Genomic DNA, 24,727 nt, shown 5'->3' with positions numbered 1-24,727 from the left:
ATCTCCCCATAACCTGTCATTTTAAAAGGAGGCGAGGAAGGAGGTTGACATTTAATGTGAGCTTACTTTATGCCAGGAGCTGTAATAAGGGCTCTGTGGTACACTATCCTTTTGCCTCACCACCACAGTAGAGAAAGCTGGAAAGTATAGATTCTTGGAGCCTGGACCCTGGAGATTCTGATGCAGTAGGTCAAGGGGGAAGCCCTAAAAATGCAAATTTTTTTTTACAAATTGCATTGTTCAATTCTAACACACCACAGAATTTGAGAAGCAGGGGCTTGGGTCAATCCCTCATGGATCAAAGATCAAAAAAGGAAAATCTCGAACCGCAACAGGAACCCGTGACGGCTGCTTCCAATTCTAGAACCTTCTAGACAGCACCATACAGCTTAGACCTCATGCACCGCAGCTCTTTGTCGGCTGTGAGCAAGTTTTGGAGGCTCTTATTGAAAAGACTCACCTCCTTCACGGGACACAACTGTTCGTTACGTCTTCCAGGAGGGAGGGGGGCAGTCCTCTCTGTTTTCAAAAGAGAAAGTCAGATTCGTGCACCAGGCGATGTGCTAGGTGCTTTACGTGGGCCATCTCACTGAATTCTCATAATGCATTTTAAGGTGATTGTTTTCCGCAGAGGAGAGTGATCAGAGGCGAAGTGGATTGTCCAAGGTGACATTCTGGGCAAGTGATCTCCCCCTGGAGGCTTTCATACCTTCATAAATAAACTTGTTTTACCATCCAGCCGCCCACCTACCCACTCATTCAAAACACCATCACGGATGCTTGCTCCAGGAAGGACACATATGCTTCATTTGTTTTTTTTGTTTTTTTGTTTTACTTTTTTATGTTATTTTATTTTTGAGAGAGAGAGAGACAGAGCATGAGTGGGGGAGGGCCAGAAAGAGGGCGAGGCACAGAATCTGAAGCAGCTTCCAGGCTCCGAGCCGTCAGCACAGAGCCGGGTGGGGGGCTCGAACTCCCGAACCCTGAGATCATGACTTGAGCTGAAGTCAGACACCTGACCGACTGAGCCACCCAGGTGCCCCCCCATTTAAAATTTTTTTATGATATCTGCCTCATCTTAAAAGTGTTGAGAAGCAGGTTCTTAGGTGGCTCCGTCGGTTAAGCATCTGACGTTTGATTTTGGCTCAGATCGTGACCTCACGGTGTGTGGGATCGAGCCCCGCGCGAGGTTCTGGGCCGACGGTGCGGAATCTGCTCCGGATTCTCTCTCTCTGTCTCTCTCTGCCCTTCCCCTGCTTGTGCTTTCTCTCTCTTTCTCTCAAAATAAGTAAATAAACTTAAACAATTGTCGAGAAGGATTCCGAAGCATTCTTCCATCTAAACTCGGCAGAAAGTAGCCTGACGGATTAGTGATGTTTGTAGTGACCACAGGAGGGGATAGAGGCGGCATGTGGGCTATTTATCTACCCTTTCTGACCTCCCTGGGGACCTGTGGGGGGCTACTGGACTCTCACCCCTGCATCCCAGAAAGGAAGAATGCAGCTGGAGTACCACAGATGACATGGTTGGTGTGGGTCACCCTCATGTGCTGTCCTTGCTGTCCCCAGCTCCGCCAGCGGTTTGAGCTGGAGATCGAGCGGATGAAACAGATGCACCAGAAGGACCGTGAGGACCAGGAGGAGGAGCTGGAAGATGTCCGCCAGTCCTGCCAGAAGCGGGTAAGTGCCCCTTGGGCCCTGGCAGGTCCAGTCCTGGGTGCCATTTTCCTTAGAGTCGGGGGCGGGGGGGCGGTGCACTCCAGAGCCTGGGGACCGACTTTTTGTATCCACCTAAGACCTTAGCTGTCAAGGCTGCTAGAGCAGAAGTACCTCTCTTAAATATGGTTCTGGAGCTTCCAGAAGCCTCTGGAACTGTCAAGCATAATCACCCCCAGATTTCTGTCCAAAGCCCACAGTTCCATGTGACTTAGGCCTTGGGGAAGGCCTTCCATGTTTCAAGAAGGGGACCAGTCCTTTCTGGCTGTCTCCTTTGCAGACAATTTCCTAACGCGTCATCCGAGCTCCTGCAGACCTTTCAAACAGTGGATAAGGAAGCAATAAACCCTTGAAATCTTACCATCCAGAAACCATCATTACCACTATTTTACAAGCCAATTCGTATCTCTCTGTCATGGGACACACACACATAACATATTTGTTGAGATACCGTTTCACCCGAATGGGGCCGCGCTTTCTTGAAGCCTTTCACAAGCGTTTTGTCCTTGGCCTCTTTCCTCTTTCCATGTCAGTAAATACCGGTCTGATGTACATAGTTAAGAGCTTCAAAGCAGTCCACGTTAGGCACGTGCTGTAATTTGTTCAACAAGCCTCCTGTGGCTGGGCATTCAGGATTTTCAGATCTTCTGTTATTATAACCAGTGCTGAGATACACACCCTTACAGATGCACTGACTGACGTGAATGTAAGAGGAGTCCTTTCAGTGGAGTGGCTGGAAAGCTGTGGGGTATGGCTCAGTTAATAGGTTTTCTCGCTGCGGGACCCTTGCAGATCTTTCACGGCTTTGTGTACATTTGACTCTCCAAGAAAGGGCTGAGGTGCATTTCCTAATACTGACTCCTGCTATTAGCTCCCAGGGCGGTCTGTCCACGGAGACCTCCAGACTGTAGGGCTTGAGGGTGTGGGTGTTGGAATTTGCAGACTCTTTGTCTGGATCTTTGCTTTTCCACCTTAACAACTCTGCCATCTTAGGAAAGTGATTTAAAAGCTTCAACTATTACTAAAATCCACGCTATTCCTTGACTCCTTGCTCTGTATCCAGTGCTGGTCACTCAAGGCCAGTTTATAAGACACACAAGAAAGCCAATGTCGCTGCTTTCCTTGGAGTCATGGAGGCTTGGGTCAAGTCCCAACGTCATCAACTACCGAGTGTGGGGCATTGGAGAAACCCTGTAACCTTGCTAGGAAGCGTCACTGTTCTCATCTGTAAAACAGGAGAATATGGCTGCTTGTAGGGTCACCGTGAAGGCTCAGGGAGATCTCAGATGGGGAAGTGTTGCATGATTTGGTAATGTAATCCTTGTAATGGACTCTTAACAAGCAATACTGGTGAGTGTGGATTTCTAGGCAGTGGCCCTTTGGAGGAGCCGGTGAACCAGCCAGGTGGTTGACTTGCTCCCGGGTGTGATGAATCCATCCAAGAGAAGCAGGAGGTGGGGACTTGGCATCCCACAGAGCTCACAGCTAAGAGCATCGCCCGGGGCAGGGCTGAAGGGCGCCTCGGTGATTGGCAGAGTTTTGGCAGGAGACGGGAGGCTAGCTGAGCACATCCTTGGGCGGATCTGACCGCCGTGGTGCCCTGACCTTACTCCAGGGGGGTGTTTGAGAACTGAGCCCATTCTTCACCCCCAGTGGGTGATGTTACTGTATCTGCTGCCTGTCTTTGTCTCCAAATACGCTTTTTGTGGGTCTCATGAAAGCTCAGTCCCTCTGGGGGTTCACATCTCGAGGAGCTAAGTGCATTCCTTCCCGAACTCCCCAGGGCTGGAAAGAGTCCAATGATTTTGGACTCCTCCGGACCTCGATGTCCCATAACCTCCCTGAGACTCAGTTTTCTCATCTATAAAATCAGAGCAACGATAGAAAATGTTCTACCTTCCTGTGCTATTGTGAAGAAGAGAGAAAAGAATCAGAAGTACCCTGTAAACTGGAAAGTGCTGGGGGTTCGCATTGAGGGACCAGTTTTTCCTCCTTTTCCATGATCCACATATCTGGGAGAAACGGATGGGAGTCTTTGAACACCCAGTGGGTGCCACACGCCAGGCTGGGTTCTTTATGCCCCACTTCTTTGCCCCTCTGAAGGGCTCTGTAACATCGATTGTCCTGGTTTGCAGATGAGGAAACCAGAGTTCACGAAGGTGAGGTGCGTTGCCCAAAGTTACCCAGCCGGGAAGTAGCCAAGCTAGGACCTGTCTCATGCCAAAGCCCAGTCTCTTAACCAAAATACTAGATTTGAATTTTTTTTTCTTTTGCAAACATTTGGACCGTGGGAGGCCATTTTAGGAAGCATTGATAGAAGGTAGCCTTGGGCAATGCTGCTGCCTCCATTAGAGCTTCCTGCACATGAACTTGCCAAAGGCTCTGATAAGTCTTGCACTGAAGAAATGATATACTCAGTGATTCTGGCGTGGACTTTCCTCTGTCCTCCACCTACATACCCATCACACTTGTGAACGCCAAGGGGAAGCATTCTACAGAGCACACTCCAGGAAACTCGGCCTTGCTTGATATATAGTTCTTATTATTTTGTGTATTTTTCTTTTTTCTTTATTTTTTATTAAAATTTATGGGGCTCCTGGGTGGCACAGTCGGTTGGGCGTCCGACTTCAGCCAGGTCACGATCTCGTGGTCCGTGAGTTCGAGCCCCGCGTCAGGCTCTGGGCTGATGGCTCAGGGCCTGGAGCCTGTTTCCGATTCTGTGTCTCCCTCTCTCTCTGCCCCTCCCCTGTTCATGCTCTGTCTCTCAATAAATAAAATAAACGTTGTCCCAAAAATAAATAAACGTTGAAAAAAAAAATTTTTTTAAAAATAATAAAATTAAAAAAAATGTAATGCTTATTTATTCTTGAGATAGAGAGATACAGAGCACAGGTAGGGGAGGGGCAGAGAGAGACACAGAATCAGAAGCAGGTTCCAGGCTCTGAGCTGTCACCACACGGCCTGATGCAGGAGCTCGAACCCACGGGTTGCGAGATCATGACCTGAGCCAAAGTTGGAGGCCCAACCGACTGAGCCACCCTGGTGCCCCTCTTTTGTGTATTTTTCAAATATGAATTTTTCAAAATGAGTTTTAGCTTTGCCTGTCTTCCCTCTACAAGCAGATACAAACAGAGTGCCTTGTTTCTCTCACTGTTAAAAGAAAGTTCTGAAATGAACTTGCTTTCTACGTAAGTGACCATCAATCAGTGCTTTTTCCCTTCCATGGGTCAGGAGATGGAAACCCTCAGTCCCTTCCCATGCGCCCTCAGGTGAAGGTTGCACAATTTCTGGCGCATTCTAAAAGTGTCGCAAAGCATCACGGGTGCCCTGACCCAGGGCCCCAGTGAGGCGGAGATGTGACCCAGACCCTCCTGAGGCTTTTCCGTGGATAGATTTATAAAGGGAGAGGGTGAGGTCAGAGAAAGGTGTTTTTATCCTTATGACAGGCACTCACATGGACTTCACATGTAGGGCCTGCTCTGTCTCTCTCACCGTGGCAGGAAATCAATCGTTTTAGCGACCCACGTGGGAAAGCTGATGGCTGTCTGGGGTGGCAGAAAAGCTGGGGCCAGAAGATAGAACACTAACTGCTCTCAGCAGCAACTGACTTAGGAGCACGCGCCTCACAGCTTCTCTCTGACTCAGTTTACCCAGCTGTGAAGTAGGGTCACTGACAGCGTGGAAAGGAAGGACGAAGGGAAGGGTGAGACGACGTGTAGGACAGAGGCTGGTAGGGAAGAAGGTGTGCAAAGCGGTTGCCGTGGGGTATTCACTTCGGCGGGGAGCACCTGCCTTTGCGGGGGGATTAGGGAAGTCAGAGCCAACTGTAAATTGAATGAGTTGCTTGCAGCCAGATGTCTTAGTCCATTTGGACTAGTATAACAGAATACCATAGACCAAGGGCTGACAACAAGATTTACTTGTCACGGTTCTGGAGGTTGGGAAGTCCAAGATCAAGGTGACAGCAGATTGGGCGTCAGGGGAGGACCCTCTTCCGGGTTTACGGACAATGGGACAACGGTCTTCTTGCCGTGTCCTCACGCAGTGGAGGGAGAGGAAGCAGGCTCTCTGCAGTCTCTTCTTATTTTTTTAATGTTTATTTATTTATTTTTGAGGGGGAGCATGCATGCGCTAGTGGGGGAGGGACAGTGAGAGGGGGACAGAGGATCCGAGGTGGGCTCTGAGCTGACAGCAGAGAGCCGACGCGGGGCTCGAACTCGCGAGCTGTGAGATCATGACCTGAGCCGAAGTCAGACGCTTAACCGACTGAGCCAGCCAGGCACTCCTCTGCTGTCTTTCCTTATAAAGGGCACCAATCCCAGCACGGGGGCTCCGCCTTCATGACCTTGGTCTAAACCTAATTATCTCCCAAAGGCCACGTCTTCAACGAGCACTGCACCAGGGCGTTAGGATTTCAACATAGGAAGTTTGGAGAGACACGAACTTGTAGTCCAAACTTCTTTTTACAAGAACGGATTCCCAGCCTATTTGATAAAGAAGGTGGATACATTTCAATACATCAGACATAATGTACAGAGGCCTTAAAAGTCCGAATGCCGAGATCTGCGAACATTCGAGCAAGATCGTGGCATAGGAGGAAGCACCTGTTAAGGAGTGGGCAGGGAACTGGGGGTAAGGGCTTCACATCAAGTGGCAGGGGGTTTCCCATAAGCGGCCAGCTCGCCCCATAACTGTCAGGCTCCCAAGCTTCTAGGCTCCTGGGTTCTCTGACAGGAACGCGCCCTCCTGATGGCCAGGGCAGCCTTTGTGGAGCCGGACGGCGGCCGTGCACTTGACATTCCTCCCCTCCTCCGGGAGGGGGTCCCTGCCTCGTGAGCTTGGTCTGGATGGAGCTCATTTATCCCATGTGCGTATCCGCCCTTTGTGTCCACAGCTCCGCCAGCTGGAAATGCAGCTGGAACAAGAATACGAGGAGAAGCAGATAGCCCTTCATGAGAAGCAGGATTTGGAAGGCTTGATTGGAACCCTCTGCGATCAGGTAAGGGGGAAACACCCGCAAACAAAACGTGTTTGAGGCAACACATTCCCTGCCCTCCGGGCCCTATTAGAGAGGTGGATTCAGGGGCAGGGACAGCTCAGTAGTCTTCAGGAAAAGCCAGACCCTAGTCATTTCAGCCAGCCTCCCCCAATCCTCCCAAGCGCCCTCTTGCCTATCAGTTCAGGCCCTGTCCACACTCACCGGCTCTTCAAAGGACACCTTCTGGGGTCCACACGCAGCAGAGTTCTTGGAAGAACCATGAGAATACATGGAGTGGGCCGACCAGAAGTGACAGACGAGGTGGCCTTGCCTTCAGCAGGCTGTCGGGGAGACGGGGGAGGCAGCCCTTGCTTCAGTGGGGTGAACGAGAACGGTCACTGTGTTCACAGCCGGCCTCGTGAGGACGAGACTTCTGCCAGAGGCGGCAGGCTCCGAGTCAGGCAAATGTAGCTTTAAACCCTAGCTGGGCCACTTCTGTCTGCCTGGCTTTGGGTGAGCTGATTAACCGCTACTGAAAGGCAGAGCCTTGTGCGCATGTTGCCACAGTTGGACATCAAGGTTCTCGGCTGTAGCGCTGTGGACGTTTCAAGCCATATCAGCCTTTGTCGCAGGTGAGGCTGTCTCGCGCGTCGTAGGATGTGGAGCAGCATCCCTTGGCCTCCACCTGCTGAATGATGGCAGCCTCCCATCCCCCCTCCCTTGTGACAACCGGAAATGTCTATACACCTTACCAAATGTCCCTTGAGCACCAAGTCGGAAAACCACAGCTGTAAACAAAGCAGGCAGGGCCCTGCACCAGCTCCCTGATTTCCCAGCTGGGAAGCATCTTCCTGTTTGTACCGCTGCTGCGTGAAACCTCAGCATTGGAGGGGGATGCCTGTGGCTTCTATGATGTCTTTGAAAGTATCACAGGAGTGGGTTTTAATGGATTTGCTTAATACGCATTCATTGCCTTTTAATTAGCGATGCTCTCGCCGTCAATCACCAGAGTTTCCCTTTCTGTTCACGAAGGAATGCGGGCCGGTCTCCAAATGGCCCACTAGGGCATCCAGGCCTTAGACAAATAGGAGCTCATTGGGTATTTTTAAAAAATTGATTAAATGAGTGAATCCTAGCGCAGGATCACCACAGCTTGAGCATCCGGGTGGGGAGCTGAAGGAGGCAACAGGAAAGCTTCATCATCGTCCTTCTCTGCATTTTCTAGTTTCTCAGCCGAGCAAACTGGGGCCATTGAGTGCAGAGCCATCGGGGTTACTCTTTCGTTAGCATTAGTGCCAGAGTGCCCAGCCTAGTATTTGATTCTAGAACGAGAGTGGGAAATCGCCGGGAGAAGGCGGCGTTCTATTCAGCAGGGTCCACTGGAGCTGACAAAGTAGGTAAACCAGGAAGGAAAGATTTTTATAGATATTGCTGAAATGAAACATTTTCTGTGCAAAGGGAAGGTGATTTGAGATGAATAAAATGCTAATTTTGTGTGAGTCACCACGCTGGGACCTCTAAATAAATGATCACATTTGGTAATCTTTAATGTTTTATTAAGACACTTGCCAAACACATGGAAAAAAGTAGAATGAATAATAGAACTCATGCTCATGCACCAAGCACCCACGGTTCACATAAATTAAAATTTTGCTGTATTACATTCAGATATTTTTAAGGACAGGAAACCCACGCCAAAAACAGCTGGTGGCCCCTTGGTTTCCATTCCCAAAGTCCCGCCCCTCCCACCTTCCTTCTTCCTTGCCTCCCAGAGGAAACCATCATCCTGAGGCTGGAATGTAGAATTCCACTGTATGTGTATTTAAACTTAACCACAGGGGCGCCTGGGTGGCTCAGTTGGCTCAGGTCATGATCTTGTGATTCGTGGGTTTGAGCCCCACGTCGGGCTCTGTGCTGCCAGCTCAGAGACTGGAGCCTGCTTCAGAATCTGTGTCTCCCTCTTTCTCTGCCCCTCCCCCGCTCATTCTCTCTCTCTCTCTCTCTCTCTCTCTCTCTCTCTCTCTCTGTGTCTCTCTCACTAATAAATAGACATTAAATTTTTTTTAAAAAGTTAACCACACACAGTACATATGATTTTGCATTTTACTTTGTTGCCTTCTTTTATGAGATCAGTCTATGATGATCCATGTAGCTCTAATTCATTTATCTTAAGTGCTACCCCATATTCTTTTTATTTTTAATTCTATTCTTCTGCTGGTGGGTATGTAGTTGTTTTCATACAAAGACACAAAACTTCAGTGCCTAGTCTTATATCTGTCTTGCTGTGCACGTGGGCAAGAGTTTCTCCAGGGTATGCATATATTTTGAGATTATGTTTTTAGGTGCATCTCAGCTTATTATTGTTTTCTTTCCTTAGCAGATTGTTTTGATTATTAAATCGTCCCTCTTTCCTCAATCAATGGGTTTTGCCTTATGTTATTTTGCTTGATTTCTTTTAGTTAGCCTGCAAGACCTTTTTTTTTCATCCCTTCAGGTTCACCCTTTCCAAATGTGTATGTGAATGTGTTTTGTTTTCAGTGTTTTTAGTCTCAAACTTTTTATACGAGAATCTAATTCATTTACATCTATTGGAATAACTAATATATATGAAGTTACTTCTATTCTCTTATTTTGTGTTTAACATTTGTTGGCTTTTTGTCCCCTTCATTGCTTCTTCTTTTTGAAAAAAATTTTTAAATGTCTGTTTATTTTTGATAGAGAGAGAGAGAGAGAGAGAGAGAGAGAGAGAGAGAGAGAGAGAGGCAGGGCAGAGTGGGGGAGGGCAGAGAGAGAGAGAGAGAGAGACACACACAGAATCCAAAGCATGGTCCAGGTTCTGAGCTGTCAGCACAGAGCCTGACGTGGTATTTTAACTCCTGAACCATGAGATCATGACCTGAGCTGAAGTCGGATGCTTAACCGACTGAGCCACACAGGTGCCCCTCTTTGCTTCTTCTTATATTCTTTTCCTGCTCTTGGATACATTGGTAATGTTTTCTATGATCCCTTTTGTTCTAATGTTTGTTCTAAAGCTACAAACCATATTTCTTTTTTTTTTTTTAATTTTTTTTTCGACGTTTATTTATTTTTGGGACAGAGAGAGACAGAGCGTGAACGGGGGAGGGTCAGAGAGAGAGGGAGACACAGAATCGGAAACAGGCTCCAGGATCTGAGCCATCAGCCCAGAGCCTGACGCGGGGCTCGAACTCACGGACCGCGAGATCGTGACCTGGCTGAAGTCGGGCGCTTAACCGACTGCGCCACCCAGGCGCCCCTACAAACCATATTTCTATTCTTGTGGTAGATAACTAGTCATAATTTTTTCTAACATACGGTATTTGATTTTTACAACAATGCTGTGGGATAAGTATTATTAGTTCCTTCTTATAAATGATAGAAGTGAGGCTTAAAAGCTAAAGGAAATTTCCCAAGATCATATAGCTTGTTAGTGGCCTAAGTGGGTTTGAAATGGGATCCATATTATTTGAAAGCCCTGTATTTTTGTAACCTAGTGCTATGCTGCTTAAGAATGATTAAGGTCCAGGGGTGCCTGGGTGGCTCAGTCAGTCAAGCGTCCAACTTCAGCTCAGGTCATGATCTCAGAGCTTATGAGTTCGAGCCCTGCATCAGGCTCTGTGCTGACAGCTCAGAGCCTGGAGCCTGCTTCAGATTCTGTGTCCCCCTCTTTCTCTGCCCCTCCCCTGCTCATGCTCTCTCTCTCTCTCTCTCTCTCTCTCAAAAATACATTAACATTAAAATAGTTAAAAATGATGAAGGTCCAAAAAAATGATAAATATCCAGTTAATTAGAATCATACTTTTGTTAACCATATTGATTTTTTTTAGAATGTTATTCATTCTCTCTCCTAGTCTCAATTTCCCCTTCTGTAAAGTGGCTTCCATTATCCCCAATGGCATTTACAGATTGCATTTTAAAGGACTCAGGGATCTTTGTCAACAGACATTCTTTTCAAATGTTTATTTATTTTTGAGAGAGAGAAAGAGTGAGCAGGGGAGGGGTAGAGAGAGAGGGGGACAGAGGATCTGAATTGGGCTCTGCGCTGACAGCAGAGAGCCCGATGCGGGGCTCGAACTCACGAACTGTGAGACCATGACCTGAGCCGAAGTCGAATGCTTAACCGACTGAGCCACCCAGGTGTCCCGACAACAGACATTTAACAACAGCCCCAGACAATTTGGCGTTATGATAAATGTTGAAACAGTTGAGGTTTGAATATAGTTTCCCAAAACAACACTAAACATCATTTAGATTTATTGGTTAATTATTCACCAGCTTTATCCAAATTTGAATCTTTGTGCTACAGAATGCAAACTTGCCGAATGACATTTATTTCCCATTAACCTAATGAGCTTTCTCTCTCTCTCTCTCTCTTGCCCTCCTCTCTTGTAACGATTCATTATGAAGAGGAGGGTGACTTGGTCTGAGATTTTGTTGTAAGTTTTGTTTGCAAAGACCCCTCTGCAAAGGAGATGGGGTGGTCGCATTTTCAGGGTCTTCAGTAAGTTGATAGACTCTGAGCCGTGGTCAGCGCCAGCATTAGGGAGTGTCCCTGACGCCCACCTGCTCCACAGGCAAATGAATGCTCTTTATACTCTTGGGATGTATAAAGATCAAGAACAGACATAGAGATAAGAAAGATGCTAATATGCTGCTTGAATGCAATCATGGTAATGAACCTGGGCTCGAGTTAGTGATTCAGGACTCAGGTTCCCCTAGGCTCTGCCGTGCAGTGGTTAGAGACTTGCATCTAATAGCGAGCTGCCCAGGGTCCTGCACAGCCACTCTGTGACCTTGGGGAGAGCACTTACTCTCTCTACGTCAGTTTCACCCGCTGTACCTCCATTTTCCCAAGACGGTACATACTTAAAGAGTCCCACCGCTCACAAGACATGAGCTGGCCCCAGGCCCCCTGCCCCACCTCCGTGTTCTACACCCTCATGCTAATCACTCAGAACAAGATATACAAGACTTTCTCAGCCCTCTGTCTTTGCTCATGGCATGGCTTCTTCCTGAAATGCCCTTCCCACAGCTCACCTGGCTCCCACTTACCTAAGACTCTTGCGGATCCCCTCCCAGCCTGAGCTGGGCGATGCTCCTCCCAAGCATGCTTTCCCTTAAATTAAAAAGCAGAACACATCTCTTGTATCGTACATTTCCCTACAATTACCCCTTTCTGGCCAGGACAGCTGGATTCCTATCCAAACTTCCATTTCATAGCTGTGTGACCTTGGGCTGGTTACTTCCCCCTCTGTAGGCATCAGCTTCATCATCTGTCAAATGGGACTCCTAATACTACATACCTCATAGATGCTTCATGAAGACCAAACGTGTTAATTTCCCTGAAGGGTTTCGAACCGGGTCTGACACTTAGAAAGCTCCCTTTAAACGTAAGCTATTACTGCATTTTATAAAGGCAATAATAATAACATCTATTTTTAAGAGATTGTCACAGGAGTTAGATGCAGTAACATGTGACAAAGGGCCTGGCACAATGCCCCGTCCTGATCTCAGCTCAGCAGGTGAGATTATATAACATACACACACACACACACACACACACACACACACACACACACACATTAGACTAGCATTTAAAACTTAACAAAGCAATACATCTGAGAACAAAGAGGCTATATTCGAAGAACCAACTCATTTTTCAAAGAATTCAAAGCTAGTTGCCGAGAAATAGTAATGCTTAATCTAGAGGAGTGCATTCTAGGTCATCAGACAATACTCATAATTCTTTATATTTGTAAAGCACTTGACAGCATGCAAAGTGCTTTCTGATCCATTATCATGCCTGATCCTTGTCTTATCTCAACATGGAGGGTAGAGATTATTTTTTTCACCTTATTTTTACAAACAAGGAGATTCGGGTTCAGAGAGGTCGTATGATTCAGCCATCCTTCCCAATGTCAGCAAATGGCGAGCCAGGGTTTAAAACCGGGGCCACCCCATTCTCAACCCCACCTTCTTTCTAGAATATTCTGGGGCATTCTGAGCATCCCAGGAAATGGTTGTTGAGAGGCACAGGTATCCAGGTGGGTAGAAATTGGGTCCCACGGCTGAAACACACCTACACCCCATTTTCTTGAAAACTCCCCATCTGATAGATGGTGCTGTGTTCTTTCCGCTGGTCTCTGGAGAGTCCGAGAAGGGAGCTGTTAGTTTCTTTTTCTTTTTTTTAATTATTTATTTTGAGAGAGAGAGAGAGAGAGAGCACTAGCAGGGGAGGGGCAGAGAGAGAGAGAGGGAGAAAGAAAGAATCCCAAGCAGGCTCTGCACAGGCAGTGCAGAGCTCAGCATGGGGCTTGAACTCATGAACCGTGAGCCGAAACCAAGAGTCGGAGGCTTAACCGATGGAGCGACCCAGGCAACCCAAGGGGCTGTTAATTTCTTCTAGAGTTTCAGAGGTGCTCCCCTAGTGTTTTTCCAGTAGGCGCTGTTTGTATGTGAGACTGTGGACTGTCGCTGTTTCATGCCGGTCCTCTGGGGAACCCTGTGCCTCTCTCCGTTTGTTGGCCGCTGGGAGTTGTCACCCTCCTGGTGCCGAGTCCAGGAACGTGGCTTCTGCAGGGGCCACTGGATAGCTGCCCGCTCAGAGGGCCTACAAGTTCAGGGATTTGGGGGAAGGAACGTGCTCACTTCTTGGGTAACAACTTTTTACAGAAAATGACCTCATGCCTCAACCTGGCAGAGGGGACCAGCTCGAGGGACAGCAAAACTTGACTTAGATCTCCAAAAACAGCACAGCTATATTAAGCACCATTTACTGAAGCATAACATACAGTCAGAGAAGCATACCGGACCCCTCCCGTACAGCTCAATGCATTTTCATAAACTCAGAGAAGTACCACCCACATGAATAGAATTAAGGGGCTCCTGAGTTCTGCCCTATCTAGTCCCTGCCCCTGCAGGGAAACTGCTGTCCTCACTTCTGTCACCAGAGGGCCTCCCCTGACCTGTAGGCTCTTGCAAGGTGGGGAGAGGCCATATTGATGGCTTTGGTGCCAACCACGAGACATAGTGACTTTGGATCCTTACGGGCTGTGAGGGCAGCTTTGGGCACAGCTTATTAGGCATTCGGCTAAACACCTTTCTAATTCCCACGACAGCCCCACGCGGTTGATGTCGTTCCCATTTTGCAGATGTGGAAACTGAGTTCGGGGAGGAGAAGGGTCTTGTCCAAGGTCCCACAGTGGGAGAGGCAGAGGCAAGATTTAAACCCAGGGAGTCTGGTTCCGGAGAACTTGGACCCTGGCCACTGCTTTGCCATCTTAGCTCATGAGAGCCTTCCCTTGGCTTCCAGATCGGCCATCGGGACTTTGACGTGGAGAAGCGTCTCCGGAGGGACCTCAAAAGGACTCACGCGCTACTGTCCGACGTGCAGCTCCTTCTGGGGAGCATGGAGGATAGCAAGACGTCGGTCAGCAAGGAGGAGCTGGAGAAAGTGCACAGCCAGGTGGGTGTCGTGGGTCCCCTCCGGACCAGGCTGGGGAGGGTGCTGCAGCCAGCCAGGGCATGGGGATGGGGGTGGCCACTGCACTGACGTCCGACCTTCACAGACCTGCATGAAGAAGGGGGACACCGAGGGGCTGAGCATGCCACATGGAGGTGGCTTGTAAGTGACAAGGAGGGGTTTATAAATGACTGAGAAGTCCAGTTCCCTTCTTCAGGGTGGAGGCAGAAGGCAGCCCGAGGGCACGGGCAGATCAGGGGCCCGTGGCAGAATGGCCGAGGGCAGCGCGCGTGCGCATGTGTGGTGGCCAGGTGGTGCCCACCCAGGCTGGGTATGAAACAACGGGCAGTCGTGCTGATAAAGCAAAGCCTAAACCGCCACCACCACCACCGATAGCCGTTTGCCAGTTAGAATTGTAATGATGCGGATCTCTGGCCGTCTCACCTTCTGGAGCTCCCACCATGTAGCGCTTACTCTGTATGGGATGGGGCACCGAGTTCTGTACCGAGGTCTCCAGGATTCTCATCTCCCATTTTCCAAGGGAGGGGACTGAGAGACAAGGAGGGCAGGAGACCCACCCCCAAGGCAGCTAGAAAGTGTCAGAGCCAGGATTCAAACTCAGGACTCCACCCCTCCCTGGCTGCCCCCGGGGAGGAGTGGAGGCAGATGGGAGGTGAGACCAGGCAGGAGCCAAGGACCTGGGGAGATGGGACGACGGGCTTGGGCGCTGCCCAGTGCAGACAGCGCAGCCCATGGAGGCAGCTGTCGAGAGGCGTGAGGTGTTCAGATTCCGCGGGGTGGGGTGGGGGGAGGTTGGCGGACTTGGGGAGAGAGGTCCCAAGGCGGAATATCACAGCAGGGACACGGGACTTGCTACCTGACCCATGCAGGGACAGGGAGCGGGGGAGTGAGCTGGAAACAACACAGGGGAGCTGAGAGCCCCACTGGGGGTGTGGTGCCCTTGCATTTGGTGTCACTTCTAAGTCCCTCGTTTCCTGCTAATAAATTGCATGTGCTGAATCCAGGTGTGGAGAGACGGAAGGCATTTCCTGCTGCCCTCACCACCTCACCTTCTCAGAGTGTTGCCCTCTGTTCTTTCTCCTTCTCTGGCCTTCTATCACGTAGCCTCAGTGCTGCCACATGGCTGCGGGCTTCTCTATCTCCACAGAATATCCCCAGAAACTTAGATGGGTTATCTGTACTTTTCGGACCCTCAGGCAAAACGATACACTTCCGGAGGGCAAGGCTCTGCTTTAACCATGTCTGGTGGTGCCTGTCCAGTCCATCGCCCATAATAAATACTGAATAAATGCCTGCCTGTTGAATTCAGTGGGGTCCTCTGCCTCATTTGACAAGTGAGGAAACTAGGGAACAGAGAGGGTGAGGGATTTGCCTGAGGTCACACAGCCAGTCAAAGGCAAAGCTGGGCCTTGAACCCACTTTCCCTGACTCTGAAACCACTGACTGCTCTTCTCTCTTCCTTCTGGAGGAGCTCAAGAAGGTCAGCAGGTCCCCAGGAAGGCAGCGGGAGGCAGCAGAGTCTAGCTCCAGGTCGTAGAAACCGGACCCAGAGCTTTCTCTGCTTCCTGTCTCCGGTGTCAGTTTCCTGTCTGTAAAATGAAAGGTCTCGGGTAGCAATTGGTTAGCTAAGGGAGAAAACCTTGTTTTCCTTTTAAACAAAATTCCAGCCTCGATTCAGATTTCACGAGTTTCCCCGTTCATTCTTGGATTCCATGCATTCCCGTTCCAGGATCCAACCAACCCAGGGCACGACGCTGTGTTGGGTGGTCTGGCCTGCCCAGTGTCCTCTGGTCTGGGACAGGTTCCCAGTCTTGCCTTGCTTTTCATGACCTTGACAGTTTTGAGGAGGACTGGCCAGGTATTCTGTAAAGTGTCCCCCCAGTCTGGCTTTGTGTGATGCTTTTGTCATGATTGGACCAGGTTGGTAGGTCTGGGGAGAGACCTCCCCGGAGGTGCAGTGCTGTGAAACCTGAAGATGCCGAAGGGCCTCCTCTCTTAATAATCCTATTAATTAATGCTCCGTTGCATCTGCTAATGCTCTTTCAGGGTGACCAACCATCCTGGCTTGTCCCGGACTGTCCTGCTTTTAAGGCAAACCCTATTCTCCGCGTGGCCGTGTCAGAAAACTAGAATCCCCTGGGCTTAAGTGCACCCTTGTACTCAATCTCATTACCCTTCTTACTCCCTGGGGAAGGGAAGTGACCTTGCGCCCATTTTACAGGTGGGGAAGTCCTGTCCAGAGATGGGAAGTGACGTGCCCGGCAGCTAAGTGGCAGAGCTGGGATTCATATCCAGGGCTCGTGATTCTAACTGCAGAATCTAGGGGTTCCTTGACCTTTCTCTTTGGCTGGCCACGTGGGTGGAAGACGCTTAGCCTTTTGACTTGCCTCAAGTGGGCAGAGATGTCTGGGCACTTGGTCAGGATCCAGGCATGTCGGGCTCCTGCAGCCCCCTTGGCAGGGGGCCAGCTGCTCTTCCTGCCTCCCACCAAAATATTCCTGATGCCACAGCATCCAAATGTCCCCGTCCCCACAGGTGATTGTCCTCAAAAAGGAACCGTGATGGTTTTGTTCGTTCTTTTCCTTCCTTTTTAAAGTATTCATGAGCAACCTTCCTCGGCAGGGTTAAAATGTGTGTTCTTGACAAATGGTGGTATTTAATGAAGGCGCCTCGAGCTGAATCAAAGAGCTTCATTCTTCTGAAAGTCCTTCTTCCCCATCTCTGCATCCGGCTCCTATCAAAGGGAATTCACAGCCTTGGCTTTCTGTTGCTGTTGTCATGGAAATCGTTATAAGGATGGTTTCGCGTGGACCAGAGGTCAGGGTACAGTTGCTTTGGTTCCCAGCACACGTGTCCCGGATGCCGGAGCCAGAGCTAATCAAATAAAGCAGTGATGACATTGGGCATCGCTGCGTTTCCTCTCCGAGGGAAGGTATTTGTCCTTTACCTGAAGGCTCCAGGGACCGAGGCAGAGAGAGCAGAGAGGAGGGGGAAGAGAGACGGAGCTAACTTTGCTACTGACTGTGCCGTAAGTGCTGGGTATGGCACTGAACGACTTCCTTCCTTCCTTCCTTCCTTCCTTCCTTCCTTCCTTCCTTCATGATCTATGCAGCACCTGCTGTGAGTCAGGTGATATGCTCCATCTAGGCGGATAATGGTTAGTAAGGCAGGTACCCTCCGTCGTGAAACTCACATCTGATGGAAAAGGAGGCAAGCAAACAATGGTATAAATAAGTAGAAACATCCCACACCTTGATATGGGGAATAAAGGCAATAAATAAGTGGAGTTCTGGAAGAGGCAATTGCAAGGGGTCCCGTTGAGCCTGGGTGGTCGGCTCAGCTACCCTGGGAGAAGGAGGAGCAGACAGGGACCTGAACACGCAGGCCCTGGAAGGCTTGGGCTTTACACGAAGGGTCGTGCGAAGCCATTGGGAGGTCTTGAGCAGAGAGTGACATAACCCGATTCGCGGTTGAGAGGCTCGCTCTTCTGTGCGGAGACTAGACGTGAAGAGGATGGCAATGCCGTTAGGAGGCTAGAATACCCTTCCAGGCCGGAGGAGATGGTCATCTGGGCTAAGTGGTGACAGAGCTGGCTACAAGGGACAAACCTGGGGCTGGTTTGAAAGTTAGGGGGCTCGTAGACTTTCTGGTGGCAGCAGTAAGTGTGCTATTTAGATAATCCTTACCATAACCACAGGAGGAGGGTACTTCTATTATTGACCTGTTTAATAAAGATACAATCTCTGAGAGGTTGAGTAACTCACCCAAGGGCACACAGCAATATATGTCCGAAAGCTGTGAATGCCAGCAGTTCTGTGTCCTTGCAACTTGGCTGGTATAGTATGGGTCCTATTAACATTGAGCACCTACTATGTACTAGGCTTTTCTGTGGTGTCTTGGGGTCCCCAAACTTGGCCGCACATCAGAGAACTTAAGCACTGTTTAAAAATCACAGACTCTGGGGGCGCCTGGGTGGCGCAGTCAGTTGAGCGTCCGACTTCAGCCAGGTCACGATCTCGCGGTCCGTGAGTTCGAGCCCCGCGTCAGGCTCTGGGCTGATGGCTCGGAGCCTGGAGCCTGTTTCCGATTCTGTGTCTCCCTCTCTCTCTGCCCCTCCCCCGTTCATGCTCTGTCTCTCTCTGTCCCAAAAATAAATAAACGTTGAAAAAAAAAATAAAAAAAAAAAATCACAGATTCTGGATCCCACCCCCAGGTAGTCTTTTCTTTGTCTTTCTTCATTAAGTCTGGGTTGGCACCCAGTATCTACATTTTTTAGGACTGGCATCTGGGAATCGCGGGCCTCATTTATCTCTCAAAACACCCTTTCCAGTTCCATGGCGACATGTCCATTTCGTAGACGAGAAAACTGATGGCGAGGTTACCTTAGTGTGACAGACCTTCATTCGGCCGTCTCAACATTAATTAAATTTGAGTCAAGAGGACTGGATCTGGCAGCTGCTAAACTCGTGACGTTCAATGCGCAGCGTGACCTCCCAGAGACTTTTTCCCAAAGTGGAGAGTTCGCGTCGCTTGATGGCCCAGTGCTTGTGGGGGGCTGATGAGGTCAAAGCCGCAAGGTTCTCGGGGGGCTGATGAGGTCCAAGCAGCAAGGTTCTCAGAAACATGACCACGCCCTGCTGCCCTTCTAGCTCAGTAACTGTGGCGTGGAAGAGCCCAGAGAAAGGTTTACTCTCTCAGGGCACGGACAAGGGAATTGCTTGAATGCACCTATTAAAAAACTCATGCATTCAGCAAATATTGATGTGGTCTGAACTCTGGGACCCCTGGGAGGCCAGGCTGCAGGGATAAGGAGGAGACAGTATGGGGGGGTGGGTATGTTGATAGTTGGGTTTAGTGAGCGTGGCTAAGGGGTTTGGGTTTTATCCCAAAGGTGATGGGGAGCCATAGAGAGTTACAGAGTAGAGATGGGCGTGGTCAGATGGGGGTGGGGATTCCAGGCCCCAGCTGAAGCTCTGATGTCCGGCGTGCCAGGCCTAACCAGCAGCATGGGAGAGTTCCCTTCGAGCATCTTCCAGAATCTCTGGATTCTGCCCTTAGTGGACAGGCATCCCCTCGGCCCATTGCCCCGGCGTCTAGGACCCCGAGAGAATTATTTGGCTCTTTTCACCCAGTTTCCTTCCACTGGGAGCCTTGGATATATCTCTGATAATACCGTGGTTTAAGACCCTTGTGATAAATCATGGAAGAGTCCTAGAACTTTTGGCGTTCAAATCCTGCCTCTGCTGCCTAATTAGCTGTATGATTTGGGGTGAGATATCCTGTGTTGCAGTCTCCTTTTCCTCATGTACAAAGGGACATGAGGGACACCTGGCTGCCTCAGTCACTTAGGCATAAGACTTCAGCTCAGGTCACAATCTCCTGGTTTGTGGCTTTGAACCCCGTGTCGGGCTCTGTGCTGACAGCTCAGAGCCTGGAACCTGCTTCGGATTCTGTCTCCCTCGCTCTCTGCCCCTCCCCCGCCCTCACCTTGTCTCTCTCTCTCTACCTCTCTCTCAAAACATTAAAAAAAGTCTTGGGGCGCCTGGGTGGCGCAGTCGGTTAAGCGTCCGACTTCAGCCAGGTCACGATCTCGCGGTCTGTGAGTTCGAGCCCCGCGTCAGGCTCTGGGCTGATGGCTCAGAGCCTGGAGCCTGTTTCCGATTCTGTGTCTCCCTCTCTCTCTGACCCTCCCCCGTTCATGCTCTGTCTCTCTCTGTCCCAAAAATAAATAAAGGTTGAAAAAAAAAAAATTAAAAAAAAAAAAAAAAAGTCTTTTTAAATAAAAGGGGGCATGATATTCCCAGGCCCGGGGCTGGTTTAAAGAACGCTATGACTGTGCATTTGCAAGAATTCTTTAAAATAAAAACTGGAAGACCATGATTTTTAAAACGTAGAGCTCCCCGCTGGCTCCCTCGTCCGAGTCACAGGGGTTGACTGCCGGAAGACTTTGGTTTCTGGGTAAACGATTTTACAAGACCTCGTAGCACAGACTAGGCAGGGCGATGTGTGGGGATGATCTAAAGACACCTGTTCTTTAGGAGCAATTACTAATTAATTCCCATGGAATGTTTCCACTGGAAACAAACTAATCTGGAGACAGAAGCAATCCCCACAACCAAGATACGTAATTGAGATCATCGCCGTGCGTAAATAACATCTGTGAGAAGCAGATGCTGGCACCTGGCTCCCACAAGACCCTGGAAGAGGACGTTTTCTCCAGGACACTGGTTGCTTTCATTTTTTTTCCCATTCAATTCACGCCTTTGACCTTTGTCTCTTCCCCCAAAGGGAATACGGTATTTGCTTTTTGCGAAATGGAGACCCCCAAGCTCTTTCCTTTACTTCATTCATACTGGGGACCGTGTTCCCCCTCTTCGTGCTGAGTACAAAGCTGTCACCAAGTCTCAGTCATTGTACCCCCAAATGGCCCTTCAATCCTTCCCCCTTGACACCCCCCCCCCGCCCCGCCCACTGATCACCCACCATCAGTATTTCTCATGCTGGCCCCTGGTCTGATCCAAGCAATCTTTCTGCCACCCGATCTTCGGAGGAAGAATTTTAAAATTTACATACAGTCTTGGCTTTTTGTGTTCAAGATCCGTCACTGGCTTCCATCGTCCTCAGAATACAATGCAGGTTCTCCAACGTGACCTTTACGGGTGCCAAGTCTGGCTCCCGTGCTCCTGACATGTCTGACCAGCAGCTTAGGGACAGCTTGGGGTCGCTCACACCTGTCTCATCACCTTCCCGCCTTTGCCCAAGCTGTGCCTTTGGCCAGACTCCTTCTTCTCTCTTGTGAAGCCTGTTTGCCTGGTGACCATCTAGTTCTCTTCCTTTTGTTTTTGTGTTTTTTTAATGTTTATTTATTTTTGAGAGACAGAGGGGGAGAGAGAGACAGAGTGCGAATGGAGGAGGGGCAGAGTGAGAGAGAGAGAGAGAGAGAGAGAGAATCCAAAGCAGGCTCCAGGCACAGAGCCTGACCTGGGGCTCGAACTCACGGACTGTGAGATCATGACCTGAGCCGAAGTCAGACGCTTAACCCAGTGAGCCAGCCAGACGCCCCCGTCTAGTTCTCTTCTGAGCTTGGGTGTGGGCATCATTTCTGGGAGCCATCTCTGACCCCCATGAGCTGACTGAGGGCCCACCCCTCTGGGCTCTCTCTGTCTGCTGGGTTTACCTCTGGGGTGGCACATTCTCTCGCAGTGTATTCCGAGGACAATGGAAGCCACTGATAGATCTTGGACACAAAAAGCCGAGACTGTATATAAATTTTAAAATTCTCTCTCTGAAGATAAGGTGGTAGGAAGATTGCTTGGACCAGGCCAGGGGCCAGCAGACATGAGAACCCCGCATGAGAAATACAGGGGGTGGGTGATAAGTAGGGCAGTGAAGGGGGAAGGATTGAAGGGCCTTTGGGGGGTACAATGACTGAGACTTGGTGACATTCTCTCACGGTCACCACCTTTGCTTGCTTGTGTCCCCCCTTTACCATCCAGCTCCTTCAAGGGAGACACTGGGTGAATAAGTAAACATACCAAGAGACTGGTCCAAAGTCACAAAGGTAGTAAGAGATGAGGCTGGGATTTGAACCCACGGACATCAACAAAAGGGAGTTTAAAGCTGCTACTACCCCCCCCCCCCAAGAATGTATCTCCTGTCGGCCCTCTGCCACCTCTGGGTCCTCACGTCCCTGCGGGAATCCCGGGGTGCTCCTACAGGCCCTTCCACCGGGGGAGTCCAGCTCAGTTTCTGTCCCTTCGGGGGGGCCCCTTGAGCCTGGTGTATCTTCTATGTGAACTCCCAGTCACGGCTAGGCAACATCCTGAGCGCCCCCCCGACCCCCACCACTAGTGTGCAGAAGACCCATAACCCTTGATTCATCCCCAGTGCCCTTAGGCAGGACGTTTGTCACCATGTGTCACCCATGCTTCAACGAGACATTGAAAATAATTAATAAGCTCTGGGAAGATGAGTCTGATGGGAATCTTTCGTGTGAGCAAGCACCTTCCTCCCCAGCCAGGAGCCACGAGACAGGTGGCCTGGGTATTTTATTCGAAGAGACAAAAAAAAAAAAAAGTTTTTTTTTTCCTTTTTAAAGATCATATTGGAGTGAATTGACTCAATATTAACATAACCTCCTGTCAGAGGAGATAAAAACCAAATTGTAATTGGGTGAAAACATGGTTATCGCGGCCCGTTCGCCCCACAAATATTGACACTTCCAATGCTGTTACAAATGGAGAAAGGCTGGTTTTATGATAGGCCGGGGGTGCTGTCTACGCATCTCCCCAGAAGGACCCGTGACGGTTGAGAGCTGTGGAGGGCCAGGCCCCCGGAGCAGCCGGCCATCCCCCAGCGTCATCACAGACGTCTTCACAGTCATGATATTGGTGGCAGGCATGCGGCTGGTTCGGGACCAAGCGTGGGACCAAGCGCTTAGATGCCATGACTTAATTTGCACCCCCTCACTAAACCCACTTGAGTGTAGTGAACGCCATGTGAGCAGGACCTCTTCTGTTGGGGACCAGAGTGTAGGAGTGCGTCCGCACACCGCAGGTGCTTTGTGGATCAGTGGGGACTCCCAGGATGGGCCGTGAGTTTCGGTGGGAAGCAGCTCCCTCATTTCAGGTAAGAGGGAGCCCAGCATATAGGAGACTTGCCCAAAGTCACGGAGTTTGGGGGGAAGTGGGATTTCTTTTTAAATAACGTATTTTGAAAGAATTTCAAGCTTAAAGTGGCAAGAATAGTTAAGAAGATGCCTGTTTATCCTTCATTTAGATTCATCAATTTGTGGGGCACCTGGGTGGCTCAGTTGGTTAAGCATCCAAATCTTGGTTTCCGCTCAGGTCATGATCTCACGGTTCGAGAGTCCAAGCCCCACATCAGGCTCTGGGAAAAGCCTGCTTGGGATTCTCTCCACCCCCACCCCCCTCTGACCTCCCCTGCTCTCTGTGTCTCTAGGTAAATAAATAAACTTTAAAAAAGATTCATCAGTTTGTAACATTCTACCACATTTGCTTTCTCATTTTTTCTCATTCTGAATCATCGAAAAACCAGTTACAAACACAATGCCCCTTTGTTCCATTCAAAACGGAAAATTGCACATTGATAAAATACTGTTTTCTAATCCAGAGGGTCAACGAACTATGACCCACAGGCCAAATCCAGCTCAAATCCAACGCCTATTTCTTGTTGTTGTTGTGTCTGGTTTGTTTGGTTTTTTATTTTTCTTTTTGCCACAGCCTGAGAGCTGAGAATGGTTTTCATGTGTGTGTGTTTTTAATTATTTGTTTACTTTGAGAAGGAGAGAGAGAGAGAGAGAGAGAGCACAAGTGGAGAAGGGACAGAGAGAGCGGGGGAGAGAGAGAGAATCCCAAGCAGGCTATGCACTGTCAGCACAGAGCCCAATGTGGGGCTCAGAGTCACGAACCATGAGATCATGACCTGAACTGAAGTTGGGTGCTCAACCGACTGAGCCACCCAGGTGCCCCTGGTTTTCATGTTTTTAAATGGCTACATTAAAGTAGTTAGATAAGTGGGGTGCCTGGGTGGCTCAGTCGGTGAGTGTCCGGCTCAGGTTATGATCTCACGGCTCATGAGTCCAAGCCCCGCATCGGGCTCAGTGCTGACAGCTCAGAGCCTGGAGCCTGCTTCGGATTCTGTGTCTCCCTCTCTCTCTGCCCCTCTCTGGCTTGTGCTTGGTTTCTGTCTCTCAAAAATAAATAAACCCTAAGAAAATTTTTAAAAGAAAAGCAGTTAGATACGTATGGTATCTACATACAGATATCTATCTAAATCTATATGTATATGTATATGTATATGTATATGTATATCTGTATCTGTATCTGTATCTGTATCTATACGGTTCAGATTTTGTCCATTGCCCTCGTCAATGTTCTTCATAACAAGTTTTCTCCGTGTTCAGGATCCAACACAGGATACAGAAGTGTTTGTGCTTCGTTTTCATGATGTTATGGCCCCTCAGTCTTTCTGTCTCTGTCTTTCCTGATGCTGGCACTTTGGGAGGGGTTCACGCCAGCCGTGTTCGCCCTTCCATTCGGGTGAACTGGAATTTGAGCCCCTGTCTTTGTAATGTCGGAGCCTTTGGGTTTTGTGCAGGTTTGAGGGTGTTCCTGGGGCATGGGACTTCTGATTTTAAAACCAGAAACGTCCCCGGCAAACAGGGGGGAGTCGCCCATCCTAGGGCCGGCATCTCCAGCACCGAGGAATTGTGAGGAAGATAAAGGAAGGTACCCGTGGGTTTCGGGGAGGGGGGGGGATGAGCCAGATGCCCTCTTGAGTGCCTTTTCTCGATTATCTGCTCGTTGTTGCTCTTTGGATGGATTCCTACCGTCCACATGTGTTGGCCGGTGTCTTGCTTTTTTTGCTCCATTTATGCGTGCAAGATTTACGGGTATTATCGTATGTCGCAGTTGGTTCATTCTCCTTGCTATTTCTGAGACTATATCACAATCTAGCCATTGTGTTGTTGATGGGCATGTAGGTTGCATCCAGATTTGGGTGATTAAGAAT

The 24,727-nt window shown here is 49.4% G+C and overlaps 1 protein-coding gene and 1 long non-coding RNA gene across 4 annotated transcripts in view; both read left to right on the top strand.

Moving 5' to 3' along the window:
- Positions 1-24,727, top strand: part of MYO18B (myosin XVIIIB) — a 258,994-nt gene that overhangs the window by 145,509 nt on the left and 88,758 nt on the right. For all 3 annotated transcript variants that reach the window (XM_086682197.1, XM_086682198.1, XM_086682199.1), the window contains 3 exons: positions 1,569-1,679; positions 6,610-6,714; positions 14,024-14,176. In XM_086682197.1, coding sequence (XP_086538323.1) covers positions 1,569-1,679; positions 6,610-6,714; positions 14,024-14,176 — 369 coding nt within the window. The remainder of the gene's footprint in view (positions 1-1,568; positions 1,680-6,609; positions 6,715-14,023; positions 14,177-24,727) is intronic.
- LOC147575428 (uncharacterized) lies at positions 18,383-20,655 on the top strand. The gene is made up of 2 exons (XR_015242385.1): positions 18,383-19,724; positions 19,965-20,655. It is a non-coding gene; the product is annotated as an uncharacterized LOC147575428 (long non-coding RNA).

Source organism: Puma concolor, chromosome D3 (assembly GCF_028749965.1).
Source record: "Puma concolor isolate L17-30 chromosome D3, mPumCon1.1.hap2, whole genome shotgun sequence".
In the NCBI taxonomy this organism is placed as follows: domain Eukaryota; kingdom Metazoa; phylum Chordata; class Mammalia; order Carnivora; family Felidae; genus Puma; species Puma concolor.
This window is presented reverse-complemented; position numbering and strand designations above follow the sequence as displayed.